The following is a 26,194-nucleotide window of genomic DNA, read 5'->3' on the forward strand; positions in this document are numbered from 1 at the left end:
ACTTTGCCAGGTGGGCATGTGAGCGTGTGTCAGCCGAAGCCCTGACACCCTGCCCCTGTTCCCATCGCCGTTGCCACAGAATCACAGAATCGTTGAGGTGGAAAAAGACCTTTAAGATCTTCAGGTCCAACACAGTCAACCCAGCACTGCCAAGCCCACCACTAAACCACGTCCCTAAGTGCCACATCGCACGTCTTAAATACCTCCAGGGATGGTGACTCAACCCCTTCCCCATCCCATCCCCATCCCCATCCCATCCCCATCCCCATCCCCATCCCATCCCATCCCCATCCCATCCCCATCCCATCCCCATCCCCATCCCAATCCCCATCCCATCCCCATCCCATCCTCATCCCATACCTATCCCCATCCCATCCCCATCCCATCCCATCCCCATCCCCATCCCATCCCACCCTCATCCCATCCCAAGCCCCATCCCAATCCCCATCCCATCCTCATCCCATCCCAATCCACATCCCATCCCAATCCCCATCCCATCCTCATCCCATCCCAATCCACATCCCATCCCATCCCCATCCCATTCCATCCCCACGAGAGACAGGCCCAGGCCAGCGGGACGTCGGGGTTTATTGAGTCGGGGGCACGCTCCCCGGCACAGGACCATCCCATGGCAGTCGTCTCCGACCGCTCACGCCGCTTGCCGGCCCCGGCGCCGCTTGATCTTCTTCTTGAGGAGCAGCAGGTCCAGGTAGAGCAGACGGCCCAGGACGGCGGAGGCGCACAGCAGCCCCCCGTGCAGGGCCCCCGCCAGCCCGCAGCTGAACACGTCCTGCCCTGGGGACGAGCCACGGTGGGACAGGGCCACCACACAGGGAACCAGCCCACCACCACGGGGAACCAGCCCACCACCATGGGGGGACATCCCACACTGCAGGGAGCCCCTGGGGACACTGTCGGCGGCCTGGAGGCGGGCATGGGGACGGAGGGGCAGGGGGACAGGGGGACACAGGCCCCTTACCCGTCAGGTAGAGGTTCTTCACGGGCGTCTTGGCTCTCATGGCGGCCACCACGGCCGGGCTGAAGCGGCTGACGTCGTGCTCGGTCCCGTACATCTCCCCGTGGGGAGCCGCCAGGTAGTGCTGGTTGGTGAGCGGCGACGCTGCCTCCATGAACTCCACCTGCCCGGGCAGGGGTACGGGGGGTGCTCGGGGCACGTTGGGGTGCACGGGGCACAGGGGGCACGGGTAGAACCATCCCACCAAACGACACGTCCCACAACACCAGGCCCAAGCCTGCCTGGTGGGTGCCCACCCCATGCAAAGGTCCTGGGGGGCTGCGATGCCCCATGGCTTTGCAGGGCACCCCGTCCCTGCTGGGCACCCCAATGCCACAGGGCACCCCAAACTCACCGAGCACATCCCTGCAGGGCACCCTGTCGCCACTGGGCACCCCACCCCACAGGGCACCCCAAACCCACTGCGCACATCCCTACGGGGCACCCCATCTGTCTGGGCACCCCACCCCACAGGGCACCCCAAACTCACCGAGCACATCCCTACGGGGCACCCCATCCTGTCTGGGCACCCAGTCCCCACAGGGCACCCCAAACCCACCGCGCACATCCCTACGGGGCACCCCATCCTGTCTGGGCACCCCACCCCACAGGGCACCCCAAACCCACCGCGCACATCCCTACGGGGCACCCCATCTGTCTGGGCACCCCACCCCACAGGGCACCCCAAACTCACCGAGCACATCCCTGCAGGGCACCCTGTCGCCACTGGGCACCCCACCCCACAGGGCACCCCAAACCCACCGCGCACATCCCTACGGGGCACCCCATCCTGTCTGGGCACCCAGTCCCCACTCTGCACTCCACATCCACTCTGCGCCCATGCCCATGCAGGGCACCCCATCCCTCAAGGCACCCCATTCCCAGGGGGCATCCAAACCCTGCAGGGCACCCTATTCTCACTGGCCACCCCAACCCTGCTTGGGCATCCCACCTCCTCAGGGCACCCAGTCCCTGCTGGGCACCCCAACCCCACGGGACACCCAGTCCCCACCCTGCACCCCATTTCCACTGTGCACCCATCCCTGTGGGGCACCCCAACTCTGAAGGGGTACCCCAGCCCCGTGGGGCAGGGGGGCACTCCACCCCTACACCCTCCCTGCCCAATCCCTGCAGAGCACCCTGTCCCCACCGCGCACCCCGCGCGGCAGGGGACACCGTGGGGACCCCCGTCACCTTGTCGCGGAGGTGGGGGAAGCGCTGCAGTGCCCGCTCCAGCAGGCGCTGGGCGATGGCCAGTTTGTACTGCTGGTATTCGGGGCCCCGGTGCTTGGTGCGGGTCCCGGCCCACTCCTCGAACCACTCGTACCGCGCCATGGTCAGGATGGTCATGCACGACCGGCCTGCGAGGAGGGGGTGACAACCGGTGACAACCTCCCGTCCCATTGCGGGGGACCCCGGTGCCGGTGCCAGCCCGGGACGTGGCAGCGGTGGTGGTACCCACCCTGTAATCCCGGCTGGTGGGATTAAGGAACCTCTGAGCCTGCAAAGCCGAGCGGATCAGAGCTGCAGAGCCAGGGGGGGGACACATGCAGGGGGGCCCCCCCACTCCGTACCTGGGTGTCGCTGCTCGTAGGTGGGGTCCTTGGCGGCGGGGAAGGTGATGAACATCATGGCCAGGTTTTCAGGGACGTCATCACGGCTCAGGGCAGCGTAGTGGGTCATCCTGCGGGCAGAGTGGGCAGCACTGTGCGCCCACCATGTCCCCAACCCACCCACCATGCACCCACCGTGCCCCCAACGCGCCCGCTGTGCGCCCACCATGCCCCCAACGCACCCGCTGTGCGCCCACCATGTCCCCAACCCACCCACCATGCGTCCACCATGTCCCCAACCCACCCACCATGCACCCACCATGCCCCCAACGCACCCGCTGTGCACCCACCATGCCCCCAACGCACCCGCTGTGCGCCCACCATGCCCCCAACGCGCCCGCTGTGCGCCCACCATGTCCCCAACCCACCCACCATGCACCCACCGTGCCCCCAACGCACCCGCTGTGCGCCCACCATGTCCCCAACTCACCCACCATGCACCCACCGTGCCCCCAATGCACCCGCTGTGCGCCCACCATGTCCCCAAACCACCCGCCATGCACCCACCATGCCCCCAACGCGCCCGCTGTGCGCCCACCATGTCCCCAACCCACCCACCATGCACCCACCGTGCCCCCAACGCACCCGCTGTGCGCACACCAAGCCCCCAACCCACCCACCATGCACCCACCGTGCCCCCAACCCACCCACCGGGCCCCCACCACGCACCAACCCCCGCCGCGGGGTGCCCGGGGAGCCCTTACATGGTGTCCAGGTCGTTGTGGGGGTAGATCCAGAAGTTGGTGGCGGGCAGGGCCAGCTCGGCCGCGCTGCCCCGCAGCCCCACGAACACCAGGAAGGAGCCCATGCCGTGCCGCACCATGGCCAGGCGGGCGCGGACGCCTGCGGGGACACGGGTGGGATGCGGCAGGTCACGCCTTGTCCCTGCGGAGGGGACGCCGGGGATGGCAGGGACGTGGGGATGCTGGGGCTGTGGGGACACGGGGATGCTGGGAATGTGGGGATGCTGGGGACACTGGGGATGCTGGGGACAGGGGGGATGCTGGGGACATGGGGGATGCTGGGGACATGGGGACACAGGGATACTGGGGATGCTGGGGACACTGGGGATGCTGGGGACATAGGGGATGCTGGGGACATGGGGACACGGGGATACTGGGGATGCTGGGGACACTGGGGATGCTGGGGACATGGGGGATGCTGGGGACACGGGGGATGCTGGGGACATGGGGACACGGGGATACTGGGGATGCTGGGGACACTGGGGATGCTGGGGACATGGGGACATGGGGACACGGGGATGCTGGGGACACGGGGACACTGGGGACAGGGGGACATGGGGGATGCTGGGAATGTGGGGATGCTGGGGACACAGGGATGCTGCGGACACTGGGGACACAGGGACACAGGGACGCTGGGGACAGGGGGATGCTGGGGACACAGGGATGCTGGGGACATGGGGACGCTGGGGACAGGGGGACATGGGGATGCTGGGGACACAGGGATGCTGGGGACACGGGGACACAGGGACACAGGGATGCTGGGGACACTGGGACGCTGGGGACAGGGGGACACTGGGGACACAGGGACATGGGGACAGGGGGACATGGGGATGCTGGGGACACAGGGATGCTGGGGACACGGGGACACAGGGACACAGGGATGCTGGGGACACTGGGACGCTGGGGACAGGGGGACACTGGGGACACAGGGACATGGGGACAGGGGGACATGGGGATGCTGGGGACACAGGGATGCTGAGGACACGGGGACACTGGGGACACGGGGACACGGGGACGCTGGGCTGCCAGGTGTGGCGGTACCCGGGTGGCCGCGGAGCTGGGGGGGCAGCAGCCTGCTGAAGGTGTTGAAGATGCCGGCGTCGGAGATGACGATGGGGGCGAAGATCTGCACCTCCTCCTCGCTCGGCCCCTTCTGCACCACCACCCCTGGGGGGCACGGGGGGGGTCTTGGGGGGGGGGGGCACAGGGCACTGCCCCCGTCCCCATCGTGCATGTGCCACCCCCAGGGCGGGGGCTGGGGCTGGGAGGGGGGGGTCGGCGCTCACCCACGGCTGTGCCGGCGGGGGAGGCGAGGATGCGGGTGACGGGGGCGCGCACCAGCACGGCCCCCCCTGCGCGCTCGATGACGGGCACCATGTGGAAGGCGATCTCGCTGGCCCCCCCCCGCGGGTACCAGGCCCCCCGCTGGTAGTGGTGCACCATCAGCACGTTCACCAGGAAGCTGGAGTCCCGGGGGGCCGTGCCTGGGGGCGGGGGGGGGGGCACGGTGGAGGAGGGGGCTGGCTGTGCCCAACGCGGGGCAGCCCTCCCCTATCTCGATGTGGCCTCCCCTATCGCAGCATGGCCTCCCTATTGCACCGTGGCCTCCCCTACCGTGACATGGCCTCCCCTACCGCACCACAGCCTCCCTACCAAGACATGGCCTCCCCTATCATGACATGGCCTCCCCTGTCATGACACGGCCTCCCCTATCGCACCATGGCCTCCCTACCAAGACATGGCCTCCCCTACTGCACCACAGCCTCCCTATCAAGACATGGCCTCCTGTATCGCACCACGGCCTCCCTACCAAGACATGGCCTCCCCTATCAAGACATGGCCTCCCTACCAAGACATGGCCTCCCCTGTCGCAACATGGCCTCCCTACCAAGACATGGCCTCCCCTATCGTGACATGGCCCCCCCTATCAAGACATGGTCTCCCTACCAAGACATGGCCCTCCCCATCACGATACAGCCCTCCCTTATCATGATGCTGCCCCCCCATCATCATGGTCCCCTCCCCTGTCACAAGGCATCGTTCTGCTGTCGTGACATAGCTTTCCCGTCACGATACAGCTCTCCCCTATTGCAACGTGGCCCTCCCGTGTCATGACGCAGCCCAGCCCTCCCCATCGCAATACAGCCCTCCCCGTTGCAACGCAGGCCTCCCCCTTATCATGACGGTGCCGCCCCCTGTCACGACATGGCCCTCCTTTACCATGACATCACCCTCCCTTATCACAATACGGCCCTCCTCCATCACCGTGGTGCCTTCCCCTGTCACGGCATGGTCCTCCTCTGTTGCGATGGTGCCCTCCCTATCGCGACGGCCCCCTCCCTATCGCGATGGCCCCCTCCCTATCACGACGGCCCCCTCCCTATTGCGACGCCCCCTCCCTATCGCGACAGCCCCCTCCCTATCGCGACGGCCCCTCCCTATCGTGACAGCCCCCTCCCTATTGCGACAGCCCCCTCCCTATTGTGACACCCCCTCCTTATTGCAACAGCCCCCTCCCTATCGCGACAGCCCCCCTCCCATCGCAACGGCCCCTCCCTATCGCGACAGCCCCCTCCCTATCGCAACAGCCCCCTCCCTATCGCGACAGCCCCCCTCCCTATCGCGACGGCCCCTCCCTATCGCGACAGCCCCCTCCCTATTGCGACAGCCCCCTCCCTATCGTGACGCCCCCCCCATCGCGACGGCCCCTCCCTATCGCGACGGCCCCCTGACCGTAGAAGAGGTAGCTGAGCAGGGCGCGGAGGTCGCGGTCGGCGGTGAGCCGGGCCACGGCCTTGCTGTGGCTGGTGGCCGCCATGCGGAAGACGGGCGAGACGCAGTAGAGGAGGCCGGTGCGGAGCAGGAGGGCCACCAGCCACCGCGGCACCATCTTCAGCACCGCCAGCAGCCCCACGTGCCGCGAGGCCACCTGCGCCCGGGGGGGCGGCCCCGCGTCACCCCCGGCCACCTCCACAGCCATGGCCCCACCGCTGCGTCCTCGTGACCGTCACTGCGTGTCCCCAGCGCCCCCTGTGACCCCAGCGCCCGTCCCCACCGTGCCCGTCCCCACCGTGCCCGTCCCCACCGTGCCCGTCCCCACTGCGCCCACCACCTGTGTCCACACCATCCCCACCGCTCTCGTCCCCACCGCGCCCAATGCCCGTGTCCCCACCGTGACCATCACACTTGTCCCCAGCGTTCCCACCGCCCCTTCCCCACCACTCATGTCCCCACCATTCCCATTGCTTGTCCCCACCATGACCACCACATTTGTCCCCACTGTGCTCATCCCCCTTGCCCCCAACATTGCCAGTGCTCTTTCCCCACCACCCATGTCCCCACCACTTGTCCCCAAGATGCCCACTACCCATGTCCCACCATCCCCACCTGCTCTTGTCCCCACCATGACTCCACCACCCATGTTCCACCATCCCACCACGACCACACCACCCATGTCCCACCATGACCCCACCACCCATGTCCCACCATCCCCACCCGCTCTTGTCCCCACCACGACCCCACCACCTATGTCCCACCATCCCTACTTGTCCCCAACATGCCCATCACTTGTCCCATGCCATGACCATCACCTGTGTCCCCAACATGACCATCCCCCTTGTCTCCAACCTTCCCACTGCCCCTTCCCCATCACGCCCACCATCCATGTCCCCACCATGCCCAACGCCCACGTCCCCACCACGACCATCATGCTTGTCCCCAATGTTTCCACTGACCCTTCTCCGACTTTACCATCACCCGCATCCCCACAGTCCCCACCACTTGTCCCCAACATGACCATCTCCCTTGTCCCCGATGTTGCCTCTGTCCCATCCCCACTGCCCAACGCCCGTGTCCCCGCCGCAACCATCACGCTTGTCCCCAACATCCCCTCTGTCCCATCCCCACCGCCCCCAACGCCCATGTCCCCACCACGACCATCATGCTTGTCCCCAACGTTCCCACTGACCCTTCCCCACCACGACCATCACACACGTCCCCAACATCCCCTCTGTCCCATCCCCACCGCCCCCAACGCCCATGTCCCCACCATGACCATCATGCTTGTCCCCAACGTTCCCACTGACCCTTCCCCACCACGACCATCACACACGTCCCCAACATCCCCTCTGTTCCATCCCCACCGCCCCCAACATGACCATCATGCTTGTCCCCAACGTTTCCACTGACCCTTCTCCGACTTTACCATCACCCGCATCCCCACAGTCCCCACCACTTGTCCCCAACATGACCATCTCCCTTGTCCCCAATGTTGCCTCTGTCCCATCCCCACCGCCCCCAACGCCCACGTCCCCAACATGACCGTCGTGCTTGTCCCCGACGTTCCCCCTGCCCATCCCCACCATGACCACCACCCCCGCACCCGCATCCCGCCCCCCGGCCAGCCCGAGCCGGAGGGATCCCAGCGCCACACCCTTGGGGGACGGTGCCACCACCCACGGGACGGCGCCCCCGAGGAGCTCCCACCTTGGAGAGCCTCATGAACTCCCTGATGGCCGCCTTCTCGGCCGGGAACTGCTCCTCCAGGGCGGCGGCGAAGGCGGCCTTGCCGGCGCGGAGCTGGTAGCGCCGGGGCCCCAGGCACACCTCGTCGTAGGGGTCGGGCAGGCGCTGCCAGCACAGCTGCCCGTCCGTCAGCTGGTCCAGCGCCACGCGCAGCATGCTGCCCTCGTGCATCTGCCCCACGTAATGGATTCCTGCGGGCCCCGAGGCGTCAGCCGGCCCGCGGGGCGGGGGTCGCACCCCCAGGGTGGGGGGTGGGTGGGTGGCAGATGGGGGGAATTAAGCGTTCGCCTGCTGCGGGTCACCTCGAGAGGCGGCGGCGCGACCTGGGCCGCCAGCGCAGCACGTGCAAACAGCGCGCGCGCCCCGAAGAACGCCTGCGTGCCGCACGCAAGCAAAATAACGCCCGCCCGGCAAAGGCAGCGCGGCCGCTGCACGCACGTACTGCCACGCCTGCCCGGCGCACGCTGTGACGGGCACCACGCGCGTGTGCGCACGATGCACACGCGCTGAATGCGCTGCACGCACGCAGGCACCGCGTGCATGCGTTGCACACCCGCCCTGCAACCCCGCCGCGCTGGGAGGAGCGCGGGGCCGCAACCAGCCTGCGGACAGGCGGCGGGGTAGGCAACACCCGCCCTGCAGGCACACACAGAGCTACACCCGCACGCTGCCTGCACACGCATGCACGCTGCCTGAATGCACATGTGGACACTGCCTGCACACGCACGTGCACTCGCTTCCTGCACGTGGAAGTACACGCTGCCTGCTTGCACACGTGCTCACTGCCTGCACACACACGTGCACACTGCCTGCACACACTCATGCACGCACTGCCTGTACATGCACATGCACACACTGCCTGCACATACACACGCACACTGCCTGCACACACGTGTGCACACTCCCTGCACACACACACGCACACGCTGCCTGCACACACGTGTGCACACTCCCTGCACACACACACGCACACGCTGCCTGCACACACACACATGCACATGCTGCCTGCACACACACACGCACACTGCCTGCACACACACACACGCACACTGCCTGCACACACACACACACACGCACACTGCCTGCACACACACACACATGCATGCTGTCTGCACACACATGCACACTTTGCCTGCACACACACACACACGCACGCTGCCTGCACACACACACGCACACTGCCTGCACACACACACGTGCACACGCTGCCTGCACACACACACACACACGCACACTGCCTGCACACACACACACGCACGCTGCCTGCACACACACACGCACACTGCCTGCACACACACACGTGCACACGCTGCCTGCACACACACACACACACACGCACGCTGCCTGCACACACACACGTGCACACGCTGCCTGCACACACACACACACGCACGCTGCCTGCACACACACACACGCACGCTGCCTGCACACACACACATGCACATGCTGCCTGCACACACACACGCACGCTGCCTGCACACACACACACGCACGCTGCCTGCACACACACACATGCACATGCTGCCTGCACACACACACGCACGCTGCCTGCACACACACACACGCACGCTGCCTGCACACACACACATGCACATGCTGCCTGCACACACACACGCACGCTGCCTGCACACACACACACACACACGCACGCTGCCTGCACACACACACGTGCACACGCTGCCTGCACACACACACACACGCACGCTGCCTGCACACACACACACGCACGCTGCCTGCACACACACACATGCACATGCTGCCTGCACACACACACGCACGCTGCCTGCACACACACACACGCACGCTGCCTGCACACACACACATGCACATGCTGTCTGCACACACACACGCACGCTGCCTGCACACACACACACACACACGCACGCTGCCTGCACACACACACGTGCACACGCTGCCTGCACACACACACACACGCACGCTGCCTGCACACACACACGCACACTGACTGCACACACACACACACACGCACACTGCCTGCACACACACACGCACACTGCCTGCACACACACACATGCACACGCTGCCTGCACACACACACGCACACTGCCTGCACACACACACACACGCACACACTGCCTGCACACACACACACGCACACTGCCTGCACACACACACGCACGCACACTGCCTGCACACACACACGCACACTGCCTGCACACACACACACACGCACGCTGCCTGCACACACACACGCACACTGCCTGCACACACACACACATGCATGCTGTCTGCACACACATGCACACTTTGCCTGCACACACACACACATGCATGCTGTCTGCACACACATGCACACTTTGCCTGCACACACGTGCACGCGCAGACACCCAGGCGCAGGCAGGCTGATGGGTGCCGGGGCGGGGGCAGCCGGGGGGGCAGCGGTGCCGGGGGGGTCCTTACCCACGTCGAACTCGTTGCCCTGCTCCTGGAAGGTGTGGCAGCACCCGCCGGCCTGGTCGTGCTGCTCCAGCACCAGCACCCTCTTGCCCGCCTTGGCCAGGGTGCCGGCCGCCGCCAGGCCCCCCACGCCGCTGCCGACGACCACGGCGTCCAGCTCCGGCGGCACCCGGCGGGCGCTGAACCCTGCGCACACGCGTGTGCGTGAAGCCCTCCCGCCCCATGGCACGGCGGACGGACGCCGCGCCCGCAGGCGCGACGGGATGGACGGACAGACGGACGGCAGGCACGCAACGCTCACCCCGCTTCAGGACCTTGTCGCGGGCACGAGGGTCCGTCACCAGCGGGCGGGGGGGCCCCGGGGGGGGGCCGGGGGAAGGGGTTGCCAGCCGGGGCCAGCAGCCGGTGGGCCACCAGCCCCAGGGCCAGCGTGCCCAGGGCCGCCAGCAGCAGCAGCGTGGCCCACATGGCTGCCACCGCGCCCAGCACCTTATAGACGCCGCGTCGTACGGTCCCGGCGCCTTATAGACTCGGCAGCTTATGGACAGGAGATTATAGACACGCCACCTCACAGCTGCAGCAGCTTATAGCCACCGCAGCTTAAAGCCACGGGAGCTTATAGCCACCGGAGCTCATAAAACAGCACCTTATAGCCATGGCACCCTACGGCCGCGGCACCCTACAGCCGCATGCGCCCCAGGAAGCACCACGGCCCAGCCACCCTCCTTGGTGGCAGTGCTGGGACATGCTGGGACACGCTGGGAGAGGGGCCGGGCCCCGGGGCGGCAGCGCATGCGTGCACACACGTGTGGGTGGTGCACACACGTCTGCAGGTGATGCACACACGTCTGCAGGTGATGCACACACGTGTGGGTGGTGCACACACGCCTGCAGGTGATGCACACACATGTGGGTGGTGCACACACGCCTGCAGGTGATGCACACACATGTGGGTGGTGCACACACGCCTGCAGGTGATGCACACATGTGCGGGTGGTGCACACGCGTCTGCAGGTGATGCACACACGCCTGCAGGTGATGCACACACGTGTGGGTGGTGCACACACGTCTGCAGGTGATGCACACACGTCTGCAGGTGATGCACACACGTGTGGGTGGTGCACACACGCCTGCAGGTGATGCACACGCGTCTGCAGGTGATGCACACACGTCTGCAGGTGATGCACACACGTGCGGGCGGTGCACACACGTCTGCAGGTGATGCACACACGTCTGCAGGTGATGCACACACGTGTGGGTGGTGCACACACGTCTGCAGGTGATGCACACACGTCTGCAGGTGATGCACACACATGCGGGTCGTGCACACACGTCTGCAGGTGATGCACACACATGTGGGTGGTGCACACACGTCTGCAGGTGATGCACACACATGCGGGTCGTGCACACGTGTCTGCAGGTGATGCACACACATGCAGGTGGTGCACACACGCCTGTAGGTGATGCACACACGTGCGGGCGGTGCACACACATGCAGGCGGTGCACACACGCCTGCAGGTGATGCACACACATGCAGGTGGTGCACACACGTCTGCAGGTGATGCACACACACATGCAGGTGATGCACACACATGCAGGTGGTGCACACACGCCTGCAGGTGATGCACACACGTGCGGGCGGTGCACACACGTGCGGGCGGTGCGCACGCGTGAGGGCGGGGGGCTGCGCGGCGCTGCATGCACACGCACGGGCACGCACCCACGCGGCTGCGCAAAGGCGTGGGCGCCCACGCTTGTGCAAGGGAGCGCACGCGCGCCCACGCGAGCAAACCGTAGGCACGCACGGGGGCTCACACGTGCACACCCGTATGCGCGCGTCTGTGCAGACACGCGCGTGCACGTCCGTACGTGCACCCGCTGTGCAAGCGCGGCCCGCACACCCTTCCCCGCCCACGCCCAGATGCGGTGTCTGCAGCTCTGCTGACCCCTCCCGGCAGCGCGAAGTAAAGGCCTGTGCGTGCAATGTCACACGCACGTAACCCCACGCACACCCCCAACCCACCCACCCCCACCAGCACCCAAACCCCGCCCAACACCCCCAACCCCCGAACCCCAAATATGGCCACGCGTGAACACACACGTGCACACACACAGGCAGGCACGCACACACGTGTACACGCGTACACACCCACACGCATGCAAGCGTGCACATGCCCACACACATGCCCACACACATGCACACACATGCACGCGCACACACGTGCATGCACACACGTGCTCACACGCACGCACACACACCTGCACATGCACGTGTACACACATGCGTATAAGTACACACATGTGTACATGCACACACACACGCGCGCACATGCATGCACACACGTGTACACACATGCATATATGTACAGGCATGCACACACACGTGCACACACGCATGCACACACACCTGCACATGCATGTGTACACACACACGTATAAGTACACACATGCATGCGCACACACGTGCACACGCTCACACACGTGCACATGCACACACTCGTGCACATGCACGCACACACGTGCTCACACGCACGCACACACACCTGCACATGCACATGTGTACACACACGCGTATAAGTACACACATCCATGCACACACACGTGTACATGCACACACACGTGTACATGCACACACACGTGTGCACATGCATGCACACACGTGTACACACGTGCATATATGTACAGGCATGCACACACACGTGCACACACGTGCACACGCATACACATGCACACGCGCACACACACGTGCACACGCGCATGCACGCACACCTGCACACGCACACACGTGTGCACACACGCACACACGTGTGCACACACACCCCCAGCCCCACAAACGCCCTCCAGGAACCAAATTGGGGCAAAACCCTGATTTGCAGAGACCATAAACCCCCATCAGCACCAGGTGGCGGGGGGGGGGGGTGACAGCGGTGCCACACGCCCCCCCCCAGGGGTGCCCCCGCCCCGGCCGGGTCCTGCCACAAGAACAAACCCGCTGATTTTTGTCTCCTTTAATAAAAGTCACCACAAAGTACCAAAAAGGAGCGACCCGGGGGGGGGGGCAGGGGACAGGGAGGACATCTCGGGGCGGGGGGGGCGCGCACCCTGTCAGCACGGGGGGGGGACACACACACCTGTGCACACACCTGCACATGCGCGCCCTGCACCCCCCCGTGTCCCCATCCCTCGGGGTTACCCCATGGCAGCCCCCCCTGCGCCAGACACCCCCGGCAGCGCCCCAGCGAGCCCCCAGCCACAGCCCCCCCCCGGGGTCCCCCCCGGGGTCAATTACAGGGCTGAGCCACGTGGGCAGGGGGTCTGGGAGGGGGTTATTGCTACCTGGGACGGGGTGATGGGGGGCACAAGGGACAGAGAGGGACCCCCCACCCTATAAGGGTGGCAGGGGGGTCCCCGGGGGATTTGCGGCCGGGGGGGGGGCTGGGGTACAACAGGACACCTGGGTCCACGGCAGTTTATGGGGCTCCAACTGGGTGTGACACCCCCACCCCCACCCCTGGGGGTCCCGACCCATGCGTTGCCCCAGGATGGAGTGGGCTCCCCCGTGGGGAAACTGAGGCACAGGGTGGGCTTCCCCGTGGGGAAACTGAGGCACAGGGGTAGAAGGGGCCAGAGCCACACGGTGCTGGGGGCTCCCCCCTCCCTGTGCCCCCCAGCTGGGGGGATGACATTCCCCTGGGATAATCCAGGGAGGGGGTGAGGTTTTGGCAGTGAATAGCTATGTGGGTGCTGGGCACAGTGGGGGGGGTGGTTCTGTCCCCCCACATAGGACCCCACCCGCTGCTTCTGCTCCCCCCTCCCCAATAAATCTGGGGCTGGGTAGGAGGGAGAGAGGGGCCGGGCTTGGCGGGTGGGGGGACTCTGCCGAGTGCCCGCCCCCGCCCCCAACATCGCGCTGAGCACGACGAGCTCATCGCACCAGTGGGTGAGATATAGGGGGGCACAACCCTCGCCCCCCCCCCCGCCCCCCCCCCCCGCAGCCCTCCTGGCTGGGCTGGGGAGGGGGTGTGAGGATGGCAGGGACCCCCCCCAAGGGGTGGGGCAGGGGGGGCACTAGTAGACCCAGCTGACGGGCACCCACTGGGGCTGGACGCGCAGGCGCTCCATGGCCTCCCGCAGCCGCCCGAAGGTGCGCTCCAGGTCGTCGTTGGTCAGGCTGAGGTCGAAGTAGTGGCCGTAACCGCGCTGGATCCGGCCGCTCTCCTCCACCGTCCGTCTGGCGTCGGCCTCCTGCCCCGCACAAACCCCGCCTCAGTTTCCCCCATCGCTCCCTGTGCCCCCCACCCCCGGGCTCCCACCCCCAGGGAGGGGACCCCCACCGTGAGCTGCTTAGTGGCCACGCCGCTCTCCAGCGCCGCCCGGTTCATGGCCCGCAGCGTCTCGGGGCCGGGGGCTTCGATGAAGACCACGTACGGCACGAATTCAGCTGTTCTCAGCACCTTCACTGCCTGGGCAGGAGGAGACGGCGCTGAGCCCTGGGGCGGGGGGCAGCCCCGGCCACCCCCTAGGCGTGTGACCCACCCGCCACGTCCCCTACCTGGGGGTTGACGTCCAGGATGCACATCTTGCCAGCCTCCACCACGGCGCGGATGGAGTCGATCTTGGTGCCGTAGAGGTTGCCCTCGTACTCGCCGTGCTCCAGGTACCGCCCCGCCTTGATGTCGGCCTCCATCTCCCCCCGCGACACGAAGCGGTACCCGTGCCCGTCCTTCTCGCTCTCCTTCGGCTTCCGCGACGTGTCTGCCCGGGCACGGCCCGTCCGAGTGTCACCGGGGGTCCCACCCTGGGGGGCACCCACAGCCCGCGGGGCTGCAGTGCTGCAACCGCACGCCCAGGGGCGCGTCCCCCCCGGCGCCAGACGGGCTGGGCTGTGCCAGGGACGGTGACGCTCGTGGGGACAGCGATGTGCATGGGGGACAAGGATGCGGGCGGGGGACAAGGGTCTTCACGAGGATGGCGATGCTCAGAGGGACAGTGAAGCTGGTGAGGGGTGGTGATGCTGGCAGGGAAAGCGATGCTCATGGGGCAGGCATGCTGGTGGGGGACAGGGATGTTCACGAGGATGATGATGCTCAGAAGGGTCAGTGATGCTCATGGGGGACAGGGATGCTGGTGGAAACAGGGATATTCATGAGGATGGTGACGCTCAGAGGGGACAGTGAAGCTGGTGAGGGGTGGTGATGCTGGCAGGGACAGTGATGCTCATGGGGATGGTGCTGCTCACAGGGACAAGGACGCTGGTGGGGGACAAGGATGCTCACAGGCGACATGGATGCTGGCAGGGACAGGGATGCTGGTGGACAAGGATATTCACGAGGATGGTGATGCTCACTCAGAAGGGTCAGTGATGCTCACGGGGGACAGGGATGCTGGTGGGGGACAGGGATGCTGGTGGGGGACAGGGATGCTGGCAGGGGTCAGGGGTGTTCACGAGGATGGTGATGCTCAGAAGGGTCAGGGATGCTGGTGAGGGACGGCGCTGCTCACAGGGACAGGGATGCTGCCGGGGACACGGGGACACTCACAGGGGATGGTGGTGCCGTAGCGTGCCTGGTCCGACATGATGAGCTTGTTCTTGAGGCTGCGGCGCCCCACGCCCTGGGCGCCGATGAGCACCAGGGTTTTCCGGCGGAAGGGGGGCATGCGGGCCACCTCCTCGTAGATCAGCAGCTCGTGGCGGTCGAACTCTGGACAAGGGACAGGTCACCCGCGGTGGGACCCCAAGCAGCCGGGGGCCACCCCAGGGCCCCCCGTGAGGTGCCACGGCGAGCCTGCCACAGGCACAGCCTGGGGACTGTCCCCCCTCCCCTTGGGGACACCAGTGGCAGAAGCTCACCAGCGTTCTTCGTTGTCAGGTACATCATCCTCTTCTTCCTCTTCCCGCTGAGGCTGCCACACAGGGCCCCTGCCGAGGACACGGGGGCTGGCTGAGCTGGGGACGGGGACGGGGACAGTGCCATGGCATGGGGACAGTGCCACGGGAGCTGGGACCTGCCGCCGTGGCAGCGCCACGGGGATGGGGACATCGCCATGGGGCGCAGGGGACCCGCTGTGCTCCCCCTCAGGAGGTGACCCCCTGTCCCCCCGCCCCCAGGGCCACATCGCCACCGCAGGCTGGGGGCTCCATACCGGACACGGGGGTCACCTCCGCGTCCCGCTTGACGAAGGCCTTGCGCTTCTCCTCCAGCAGCTGGCTGGGCACCAGCCCCGCGCTGCCCCCCTCTACGTGGCACGCCTGGGGGGACAGCGCCATGCGTGGGGACCCTGGCGCCACTGGACACCCCCCTCCCAGCTCCACAGGGACCCCTCGAGCTCCCAGGGACCCCCCAAAACCCCTCGAGCTCCCAGGGACCCTCTGGAGCCCCAGGGACGCCCCAAAACCCCCAGGGATCCCTCAAGCTCCCAGGGACCCTCCCCAACTCCAGGGACCCCCCCGATGTCTCAGAGATGCCCCCCAGCTCCCAGGGACCCCCCCAAGCTCCACAGGGAACACCCGCCAGGTCACAGGGACCCTCCCCAGCCCCAGGAACCCACCTAACCCCGCAGGGAACCCCCAAGCTCCCAGAGACACCCCCCAGCTCCCAGGGAACCCTCAAGCCCCACTGGGAATACCCTAGGTCACAGGGAAGCCCCACAGGTCCCCGGACTCCCCCAACCCCAGGGACCCCCCAAACCCCACAGGAACACCTCGAGCTACCAGAGACCCCCCTCCAAGCCCCGGAGGGAAGTCTGTAGGTCACAGGGACACCCCTCCCCAAGCTCCAAGGGACCCTCCCAGCCCCAGGGACACCCCTGACCCTCTGTGGACCCCAGATGCCTCGGGGAACCCCAGGAGAGGATCAAAGGGCCAGGACCCCCCCCTTGGGGCTCCCCCTGACCTGCCACCAGTTGGGGTCATCCTGGTTGACGATCTGCAGCAGGTCACCGGCGGTGAACTTGAGCCCGGCCTCCTTGCAGGGGATCAGGCTGTCGGTGGCCGGGTCGTAGTCGAAGTGGCACTTAACGAAGACCTGGGGACCGGGGTGGGGGGGGGGTCAGCAGGGTGGGGGTTCAGGGGTGGCCACCGGACGCCTGGGTTCCTCACTCTGCATCACCCGGGGGCTGCCGGCCCGTGCCTCAGTCTCCCCAGCGCGCCGGCGGGAAGCGCCGGAGCCGTGCCACGCGCCTGCGCACCCACACGCGTGTGTACCCCGCTAGGTGCCCCCCCCGCCCGGGCGTCCCCCCGCCGCCCGGCGCAGCCAGGCACGCACGGCACCCGCGCACACGCAGGCGGCACCGGCGGCCGCCGCCGCGCCCCACAGGGCGCCCACGGCAGCGCCCACGCACAGCCCCGCGCCCACGCAGAGGCACACGCACGCGCCCAGCGCCGCCACCGCCGCGCCCGCGACGGCACACATGCGTGCGGGAGCGTGCGGGGGGGGGGCAACCGTCAGCGCGCACACGCGTGTGCTCGCACGCAGGACCCCCGCCCGGCGCTGGCAGCAGCAGGGTGCTGCGGCCACAGCCCGGCACGGAGGCACACGGTGCCAGGGGACGCGATGACAGCGCCGCTTTGTCCCCAGGGAGTCAGGGTGACGGCGGGGGCTGGCACGGGGAGGGAGGGGACCGGGCACCCTTTGCCACCCAGCACCCCCGGTCCTGCCGTGGGGTTGGGGACAGGGCGGGTGCCACCGCAGCTGGGTGCCCTCACCAGTGCCGGGCACGCAGGGCACCGTGGGGGACACCGCGATCCTGCCAGCATGGGGCACGTGGGCGTGGGGCGAGTCCCTCCCGGTGTGCGTGGGGGACAGGGGGATACAGGGGACGTGGGGGACACCAGGGTCCTGCCAGCCTGGGGCACGTGGGCATGGGGCGAGTCCCTCCCGGTGTGCGTGGGGGACAGGGGGACACAGGGGACGTGGGGGACACCAGGGTCCTGCCAGCCTGGGGCACGTGGGCATGGGGCGAGTCCCTCCCGGTGTGCGTGGGGGACAGGGGGACACAGGGGACAGGGGACATGGGGTCCAGGGGGTCGTGGGGCTCGGTGCATACGTGGGGAGATGAGGCACATGGCAAGGGGTCAGGGGACATGGGGACGTGGAACACACAAGCATGGGGATGTTGGCAGGGTGGCACGGGGACATGGGCATGGGGGGACACAGAGATGGGGGGGCACAGAGATGGGGGGGCACAGGCACAGGTCATGGGGACCCATGGGCAGGGGATGAGGCCACGATGGGCAGGATGCTGGGAGCGGGACGGAGATGCGGGGTGCAGCGTGGGGTGGGGTGCAGGGCGGGGTGCCGGGCGAAGTGGGGTGCAGGGAGGGGTGCCGGGCGGTACCTGCCGGGGCGGGTGAGGCTCCTGGTAGCTGGGCAGGATCTTGAGGACGACGCTGCCGCTGGCGTGGCGCAGGCTGTCCTGCAGCGCCCGCGGGTCGCTGCCCACCTCCCGCCCGTTCACCTCCCGGATGACGTCCCCCACGTGCAGCAGCCCCTGCTGCGCCACCATGCCCCCGTGCAGGATGCGGGCGATGACCAGCTCCCCCCGCTCCACCCGGAACGTCACCCCCTGGCCGGCACAGCCCCGCGTCAGCCCCACGCCAGTGTCCCCACTGCAGGACCCATGCCACCCACCCGGCGCCCTCCGGTCACCCCAGCAATCCTCCCAGCATCCTGTAGCACCCCAGCACCCTGCAACAACCCCGGTGTCCCCAGCAATTCCCTCAATGCCCCCAGCACCCAGCAATGCCCCCCAGCACCCTGCAATGCCCCCCAGCACCCCACGATGCTCACAGCACCTTGCAATGGCCCCAGCACCCTGCAATGCCCCCCAGCACCCCACAATGCTCACAGCACCTTGCAATGGCCCCAGCAATGGCCCCAGCACCCAGCAATGTCCCCCAGCACCCTGCAATGCCCCCAGCATCGCCAGCAACGCCCCCAACACCTCGCAGCACCCCAACAACACCCACCCAGCACCCACCAATGTCCCAGATCCTGCAACCTCCCCCACACCCAGTAACACCCGCAGCACCCCGCAATGCCCCCAGCACCCAGCAACACCCCCAGCACCCACCAATGTCCCAGATCCTGCACCATCCTCCACACCCAGCAATGCTCACAGTGCCCCACAGTGCCCCAGCACCCCACGATGACCCCAGCACCCTGAAACACCCCAGCACCCCGCAGCACCCCGAGCACCCAGCAATTCCCCCAGCACCCCAAAGCACTCACAGCACCACAGCACCCCACAGCGCCTCCAGCGCCCCGCAGCTGCCCCAGCACCCCACGATGACCCCAGCACCCTGCAGCACCCCCAGCATGCCACAGCGCCTCCACCACCCCGCAGCACCCAGCAATGCCCCCAGCACCCCGCAGCCACCCCAGCACCCCACGATGACCCCAGCAAAGCCCCCAGCACCCCACGATGACCCCAGCACCCCAGCCCTGCCCCCAGCACCCTGCAGCCACCCCAGCACCCCATGATGTCCCCAGCACCCTGCAGCACCCCCAGCACCCCGCAATGCCCCAGCACCCCACGATGTCCCCAGCACCCCGCAGCACCCAGCAATGCCCTCAGCACCCAGCAGCACCCCAGCACCCCGCAGCACCCAGCGATGCCCCCAGCACCCCGCAGCACCCGCAGCACCCAGCAATGTCCCCAGCACCCCGCAGCACCCAGCAATGCCCCCAGCACCCCACGATGTCCCCAGCACCCCACGATGTCCCCAGCAATGCCCTCAGCACCCTGCAGCACCCCAGCACCCCGCAGCACCCCAGCAATGTCCCCAGCACTCCGCAGCACCCCCAGCACCCTGCAGCACCCCCAGCACCCAGCAATGCCCCCAGCACCCCGCAGCACCCACAGCACCCCGCAGCACCCAGCAATGCCCCCAGCACCCCACGATGCCCCCAGCACTCTGCAGCACCCAGCAATGCCCCCAGCACCCCCCAGCACCCCCAGCAGCCCGCAGCCACCCCAGCACCCCATGATGCCCCCAGCACCCCGCAGCACCCAGCAATGCCCCCAACACCCCGCAGCACCCACAGCACCCCACAGCACCCAGCAATGCCCCCAACACCCCGCAGCACCCCCAGCACCCCACAGCACCCAGCAATGCCCCCAGCACCCCGCAGCCACCCCAGCACCCCACGATGTCCCCAGCATCCCGCAGCACCCCCAGCACCCCACAGCACCCAGCAATGCCCCCAGCACCCAGCCCTGCCCCCAGCACCCCACGATGACCCCAGCACCCCGCAGCACCCAGCAATGCCCCCAGCACCCCACGATGTCCCCAGCACCCTGCAGCCACCCCAGCACCCCACGATGACCCCAGCACTCTGCAGCACCCAGCAATGCCCCCAGCACCCCCCAGCACCCCCAGCAGCCCGCAGCCACCCCAGCACCCCATGATGCCCCCAGCACCCCGCAGCACCCACAGCACCCCACAGCACCCAGCAATGCCCCCAACACCCCGCAGCACCCCCAGCACCCCACAGCACCCAGCAATGCCCCCAGCACCCCGCAGCCACCCCAGCACCCCACGATGTCCCCAGCATCCCGCAGCACCCCCAGCACCCCACAGCACCCAGCAATGCCCCCAGCACCCAGCCCTGCCCCCAGCACCCCACGATGCCCCCAGCACCCCGCAGCACCCCGCAGCACCCCGCGCCGCCCCGGCTCGGGCTCACCAGGTTCTCGCCGGCCGCCTTGCGGATGCCCACCATGCGCACGGCGTCGGGGGGCACGGGCTGGCTGCTGAGGGCCGGGTCCGGGACGGGGCTGGGCGGGGGCGTCTCGTAGCTCTTGGAGGCCACCGAGTCGTGGGTCTCCAGCAGGGACTGCGAGGCACGGCGGGGGGGGGGGTGTCAATCCCGCGTTGCGCGCCCCCCCGCCCCCCCGCCCCGCACACCCCACCTGGAAGTGGGGCTCGCGCAGGATGCGGGCCAGCTCGGCGGCCGCGCCGTCCTGCCGCACCAGGTGCCCGATGTCGCGCAGGATCTCCTGCACCAGCTCCAGGTTGTTGTCCCTCACCGCCTCCAGCTTCGTCTCCTCCAGCCGCTCGTGGGCCTGGGGGGGCCGGGGGGGGATTAGGGACCCCCGCGCCGCCCCCCCCCCCCCCCCCACTAATACGCTCGGCATCTGCTCCCTCTGCGGGAAAGGGGGGCGTGCGGCCCTCGGCCCGCAGCGGGGAGTTCTGGCACAGCCCAGTGTGCACACGCAGGAGCACACACGGATGCCCTTTGCACACGCAGGAGCACACACGGATGCCCTTTGCACACGCAGGAGCACACACGGATGCCCTTTGCACACGCAGGAGCACGCACACAGATGCCCTTTGCACACACAGGAGCACACACACGGATGCCCTTTGCACACGCAGGAGCACACACAGATGCCCTTTGCACACGCAGGAGCACACACAGATGCCCTTTGCACACGCAGGAGCACGCACACGGATGCCCTATGCATACACAGGAGCACACACGGATGCCCTTTGCACACGCAGGAGCACACACGGATGCCCTTTGCACACGCAGGAGCACACACAGATGCCCTTTGCACACGCAGGAGCATGCACATGGATGCCCTTTGCACACACAGGAGCACACACGGATGCCCTTTGCACACACAGGAGCACGCACACAGATGCCCTTTGCACACACAGGAGCACACACAGATGCCCTTTGCACACGCAGGAGCACACACAGATGCCCTTTGCACACACAGGAGCACACACGGATGCCCTTTGCACACGCAGGAGCACGCACACGGATGCCCTATGCATACACAGGAGCACACACAGATGCCCTTTGCACACGCAGGAGCACACACACGGATGCCCTTTGCACACGCAGGAGCACGCACACAGATGCCCTTTGCACACACAGGAGCACGCACATGGATGCCCTTTGCACACACAGGAGCACACACGGATGCCCTTTGCACACGCAGGAGCACGCACACAGATGCCCTTTGCACACACAGGAGCACACACAGATGCCCTTTGCACACGCAGGAGCACGCACAGATGCCCTTTGCACACGCAGGAGCATGCACATGGATGCCCTTTGCACACACAGGAGCACACACGGATGCCCTTTGCACACGCAGGAGCACGCACACGGATGCCCTTTGCACACACAGGAGCACACACGGATGCCCTTTGCACACGCAGGAGCACGCACACAGATGCCCTTTGCACACACAGGAGCACACACAGATGCCCTTTGCACACGCAGGAGCACACACAGATGCCCTTTGCACACGCAGGAGCATGCACATGGATGCCCTTTGCACACACAGGAGCACACACGGATGCCCTTTGCACACGCAGGAGCACGCACACGGATGCCCTATGCATACACAGGAGCACACACGGATGCCCTTTGCACACACAGGAGCACACACGGATGCCCTTTGCACACACAGGAGCACACACAGATGCCCTTTGCACACGCAGGAGCATGCACATGGATGCCCTTTGCACACACAGGAGCACACACGGATGCCCTTTGCACACACAGGAGCACGCACACGGATGCCCTATGCATACACAGGAGCACACACAGATGCCCTTTGCACACGCAGGAGCACACACAGATGCCCTTTGCACACACAGGAGCACACACGGATGCCCTTTGCACACGCAGGAGCACGCACACGGATGCCCTATGCATACACAGGAGCACACACAGATGCCCTTTGCACACGCAGGAGCACGCACGGATGCCCTTTACGCACACAGGAGCACGCACACGGATGCCCTTTACGCACGCAGGAGCATGCACACACATAGATGCCCTTTGCACACGCAGGAGCACGCACACGGATGCCCTTTACGCACGCAGGAGCACGCACACGAATGCCCTTTGCACACATGCAGCGTCCTGCATGCACGTCCAAATCCGCCCTTCTGGATCCACACACATGCCCGTCCTCGAGCACACGCTTGTGCACACGCATGCGTGTGCATGCCCTTTCACGCATATCGCCACACCAAGCTGGGCACATGCGTGTCATTGCACAACTGTGTGCACACGCAAATGCACATGCACACGTACTGGTAAACACGCAGGACGTGGGGCCAGCCACACGCACCCCAGCAGCACAGCCAGGGGGTGATACACACACACGTGCACGCATGCGTGCACAAGCATAACCTTACACACTCGCACCCTCCCCGACCCCATGCACGGCCCTCCCTCACCCCCGCGCTGCAACACAGCAGCCTCACACGCACGGGTGCGTGCACATGCACAGGCAAACTCGCACGCTCACTTCCGCGCGTGCACGCGCATGTATGTGCAGCTGCTCACACACGCGTGCGCACACACATCCCTGCACGCGTGCACCCGTGCACATGCACACATCCACGCACGTGTGCACGAAGAGACGCGCCTGTGCACCCGTACACGCATGCACGCCCACCCGTGCACACTCCCCCCGTGCTCCCACATCCCCCCCCGCGCCCCACCTGCAGTGGGGAGCCTGGGGGGGGTCATGGTGCCCCCCCTGCGCCACTGTACCTTCGCCAAGGACCTTACTATTGGGCTCTCCATGATGCCGCGGAGGAAGATGAGGTCCAGGTCCGCGGCCCCCGGGGTGCTGGGGAGCCCCATCAGGTTATCCAGGACCTGCTGCATGGCTGGGGGGGGGCGTGGGGACACGGAGGGGGGGGCCACGGGGGGCCACGGGGACACGGAATGGGGGGGCAGAGCAGGAGAGAGCAGCAACGTGGGTGAAAATCAAATGCAGCCAGGGTTGCCTGTGTCCCCCCCCCCCCCCCGATCCTGCCCCGGTCACCCCAGGCCCCCCCCCCCCGGTTATGGGACCTGGCAGGGAATTGGGGGGGCGGTGGAGCTGGGACCCACCCCCACTCGGCCTACAGGATGGACAGACACATGGACATGTCCCCGCAGCATTGCCACGCTGCACTGCCTGCCCGGGGGGGGGCTGGGGGGCGTCCACGGAGGCAGGAGCCCCCCGACACCTCGGGGGGGGGTGGGAGCGCTAACCCTGGCTGCTGAGCGCCACAGCCCCCCCCGCCCCCCCCCCGTGCCTCAGTTTCCCCAGCCGAGGAGCACCCCGTCCCCCTGCAACCAGCCCACCCACCCACAGACCCGCCGACCCCCCCAAAGCACCCCCGGGACCCCCCCTCAGCCCCCCGAACCTGCAGGGAGTTGCACTGCACCCCAAGTCCCTGTGGGGGGGAATGCAAGGAGAGCCCCCCCCCCAACTGGCACTTTATGGAGGGCTGCCCTGGTGATGTGGGGGAAACCCCCCAAAAAGCCCCCCGGGGGCGGGGGGATATTCCCCACAGCCAGTACATGCTGGGGGGGGGGGGGGCTGTACTGCAAATGGGGGGGTGAAATGTAATTGGGGGTGCAATGCAAATGGGGGTGCAATACAGGCGGGGGGGCGCAATGCAATTGGGGGGTGCAACGCAATTGGGGGTGCAACGCAATTGGGGTGCAACGCAAATGGGGGGCTGCAATGCAAATGGGGGGGGTGCAACGCAAATGGGGGGGTGCAACGCAAATGGGGTGCAATGCAAATGGGGGGCTGCAATGCAAATGGGGGGGGGGGGCGCAATGCAATTGGGAGCCGCTGCACCGCGAGGAGCGGCTGCGCTGCAATGGCGGGGGATGCTGGCGATGCAGTCGGGCTGGGGGGGTTGCAATACAAACAGACCCCCCCCCTATATCTGAGGGGCTTACGGCGAGACCCACACACCCCCCCCCGGATCCCCCCTCTCCCTGCCTCCATCTCCCCACTCCCTCCACCCCATCCCCAAACAACCCCCAGCCCACGCCAGCGCCCTGCGTGGCATCAACCACCACCCCACCCCCGGCCCCCCCCGCCCCCCCAGGCCCTACCTTGGGGGCCCAGGGGGGCGATGGCGGGGGCCGGGGGGGACCCACCGCCGGGGCCGCTCATGGCTGCGGGCGGCAGAGCCGGGCCTCCCCCCCCGCCCCCCCCAGATCCGGGTACCGCGGCCCCCGCCCCCCCCTCCGGCCTCGCGTGGGCTCCCCCCCCCCCGACCCCGCTCCCCCCGGGCCTTGCACACGCGTGCACACGCGACCCCCACCCCCCTGCAAACACGGTGACGCCACGTCACGCGCGTGCGAACGCCTTGCACACCCGCGGGCGGGGGGTGTGCGGGGTGGGGGTGGGGGGGTGTGCGCTCACGCACGCGTGCCCGGGGAATGCGCGCGCGCCTCTGTGCACGCTTACGCGTGTGCACACCCGTGGGAGCAACCGCACGCCTACGTACCTGTGCGCGCTCCCGCGCGGCGTGGAGAGCCGCGGGCTTGCACAGGCGCATGCTGCGTGCCCACGTTCGTGTGTGCACACGCGCGTGTGAGCCCGCGCGACCCCGTGCACCCGCGCCCACGCGCCCCTGTGCATGCTTACACGCGTGTGCAGACCCCTGCACACATGCCGCGCCCACGCGCGCACACATGCTGACACACGCGTGCTCCTGTGCGCGCTTGCCCCCCATGCGTGCACACACCCCGCGCACGCTCGCACTCGCGTGCAAACCCACGAGCGCGCCCCCCCGCGCCTGCTCACCACTGCTTGCACAGCCGCGCGTGCTCACCCGTGGGAGCCACCCCCCCGCACGCAGCCACGCAGCCTCCCGCGGCGTGGGGAGGGGGGGGAAGAGCGGGGCTCGGCCCCTTTAAGGGGGGGGCGCGGGTCCGCGCGGTTGCCATGGCAGCGGGGGGGGGGGGGCGGCCGAAGAGCGCCGCGCGGGGGGGGGGGGGGCGTGAATTTAAAGGAACCGCGCCCCCCGCCCCCCTCCATCCCCCGTGTGCACACGCACCTGCACACGCACGCACCCACGCAAGCACCCACGGGGAAGGTGCGCACCCACGCA

The 26,194-nt window shown here is 67.4% G+C and overlaps 2 protein-coding genes across 6 annotated transcripts; both read right to left on the reverse strand.

The window, feature by feature from the left end:
• Positions 1-570: 570 nt before the first annotated feature.
• On the reverse strand, positions 571-10,781 carry LOC135317382 (all-trans-retinol 13,14-reductase-like). The gene is made up of 11 exons (XM_064473673.1): positions 10,655-10,781; positions 10,317-10,499; positions 7,857-8,086; positions 6,105-6,300; positions 4,658-4,855; positions 4,413-4,538; positions 3,333-3,471; positions 2,590-2,699; positions 2,210-2,376; positions 980-1,139; positions 571-795 (listed from the first exon to the last, which is right to left on the reverse strand). Exons 1-11 carry the CDS (start codon positions 10,779-10,781, stop codon positions 650-652), a joined length of 1,782 nt encoding a protein of 593 aa, XP_064329743.1. The 3' UTR covers positions 571-649.
• A 2,702-nt stretch (positions 10,782-13,483) lies between these two features.
• On the reverse strand, positions 13,484-26,002 carry MPP2 (MAGUK p55 scaffold protein 2). Of its 5 annotated transcripts, none has more exons than XM_064473202.1 (12): positions 25,916-26,002; positions 23,841-23,959; positions 21,229-21,381; positions 21,003-21,152; positions 18,652-18,879; positions 17,208-17,339; positions 16,459-16,564; positions 16,166-16,234; positions 15,855-16,016; positions 14,867-15,069; positions 14,649-14,777; positions 13,484-14,559 (listed from the first exon to the last, which is right to left on the reverse strand). In XM_064473202.1, exons 2-12 carry the CDS (start codon positions 23,955-23,957, stop codon positions 14,383-14,385), a joined length of 1,626 nt encoding a protein of 541 aa, XP_064329272.1. In that variant the 5' UTR covers positions 23,958-23,959; positions 25,916-26,002; the 3' UTR covers positions 13,484-14,382. The 5 variants fall into 5 exon arrangements, with proteins under 5 accessions (XP_064329272.1, XP_064329270.1, XP_064329271.1 ...); XM_064473200.1 differs by having other exon boundaries at positions 25,888-25,982; XM_064473201.1 differs by lacking the exon at positions 25,916-26,002 and adding an exon at positions 25,589-25,869.
• Positions 26,003-26,194: the final 192 nt, after the last annotated feature.

This window comes from Phalacrocorax carbo, chromosome 25 (genome assembly GCF_963921805.1).
Source record: "Phalacrocorax carbo chromosome 25, bPhaCar2.1, whole genome shotgun sequence".
Lineage (NCBI taxonomy): Eukaryota > Metazoa > Chordata > Aves > Suliformes > Phalacrocoracidae > Phalacrocorax > Phalacrocorax carbo.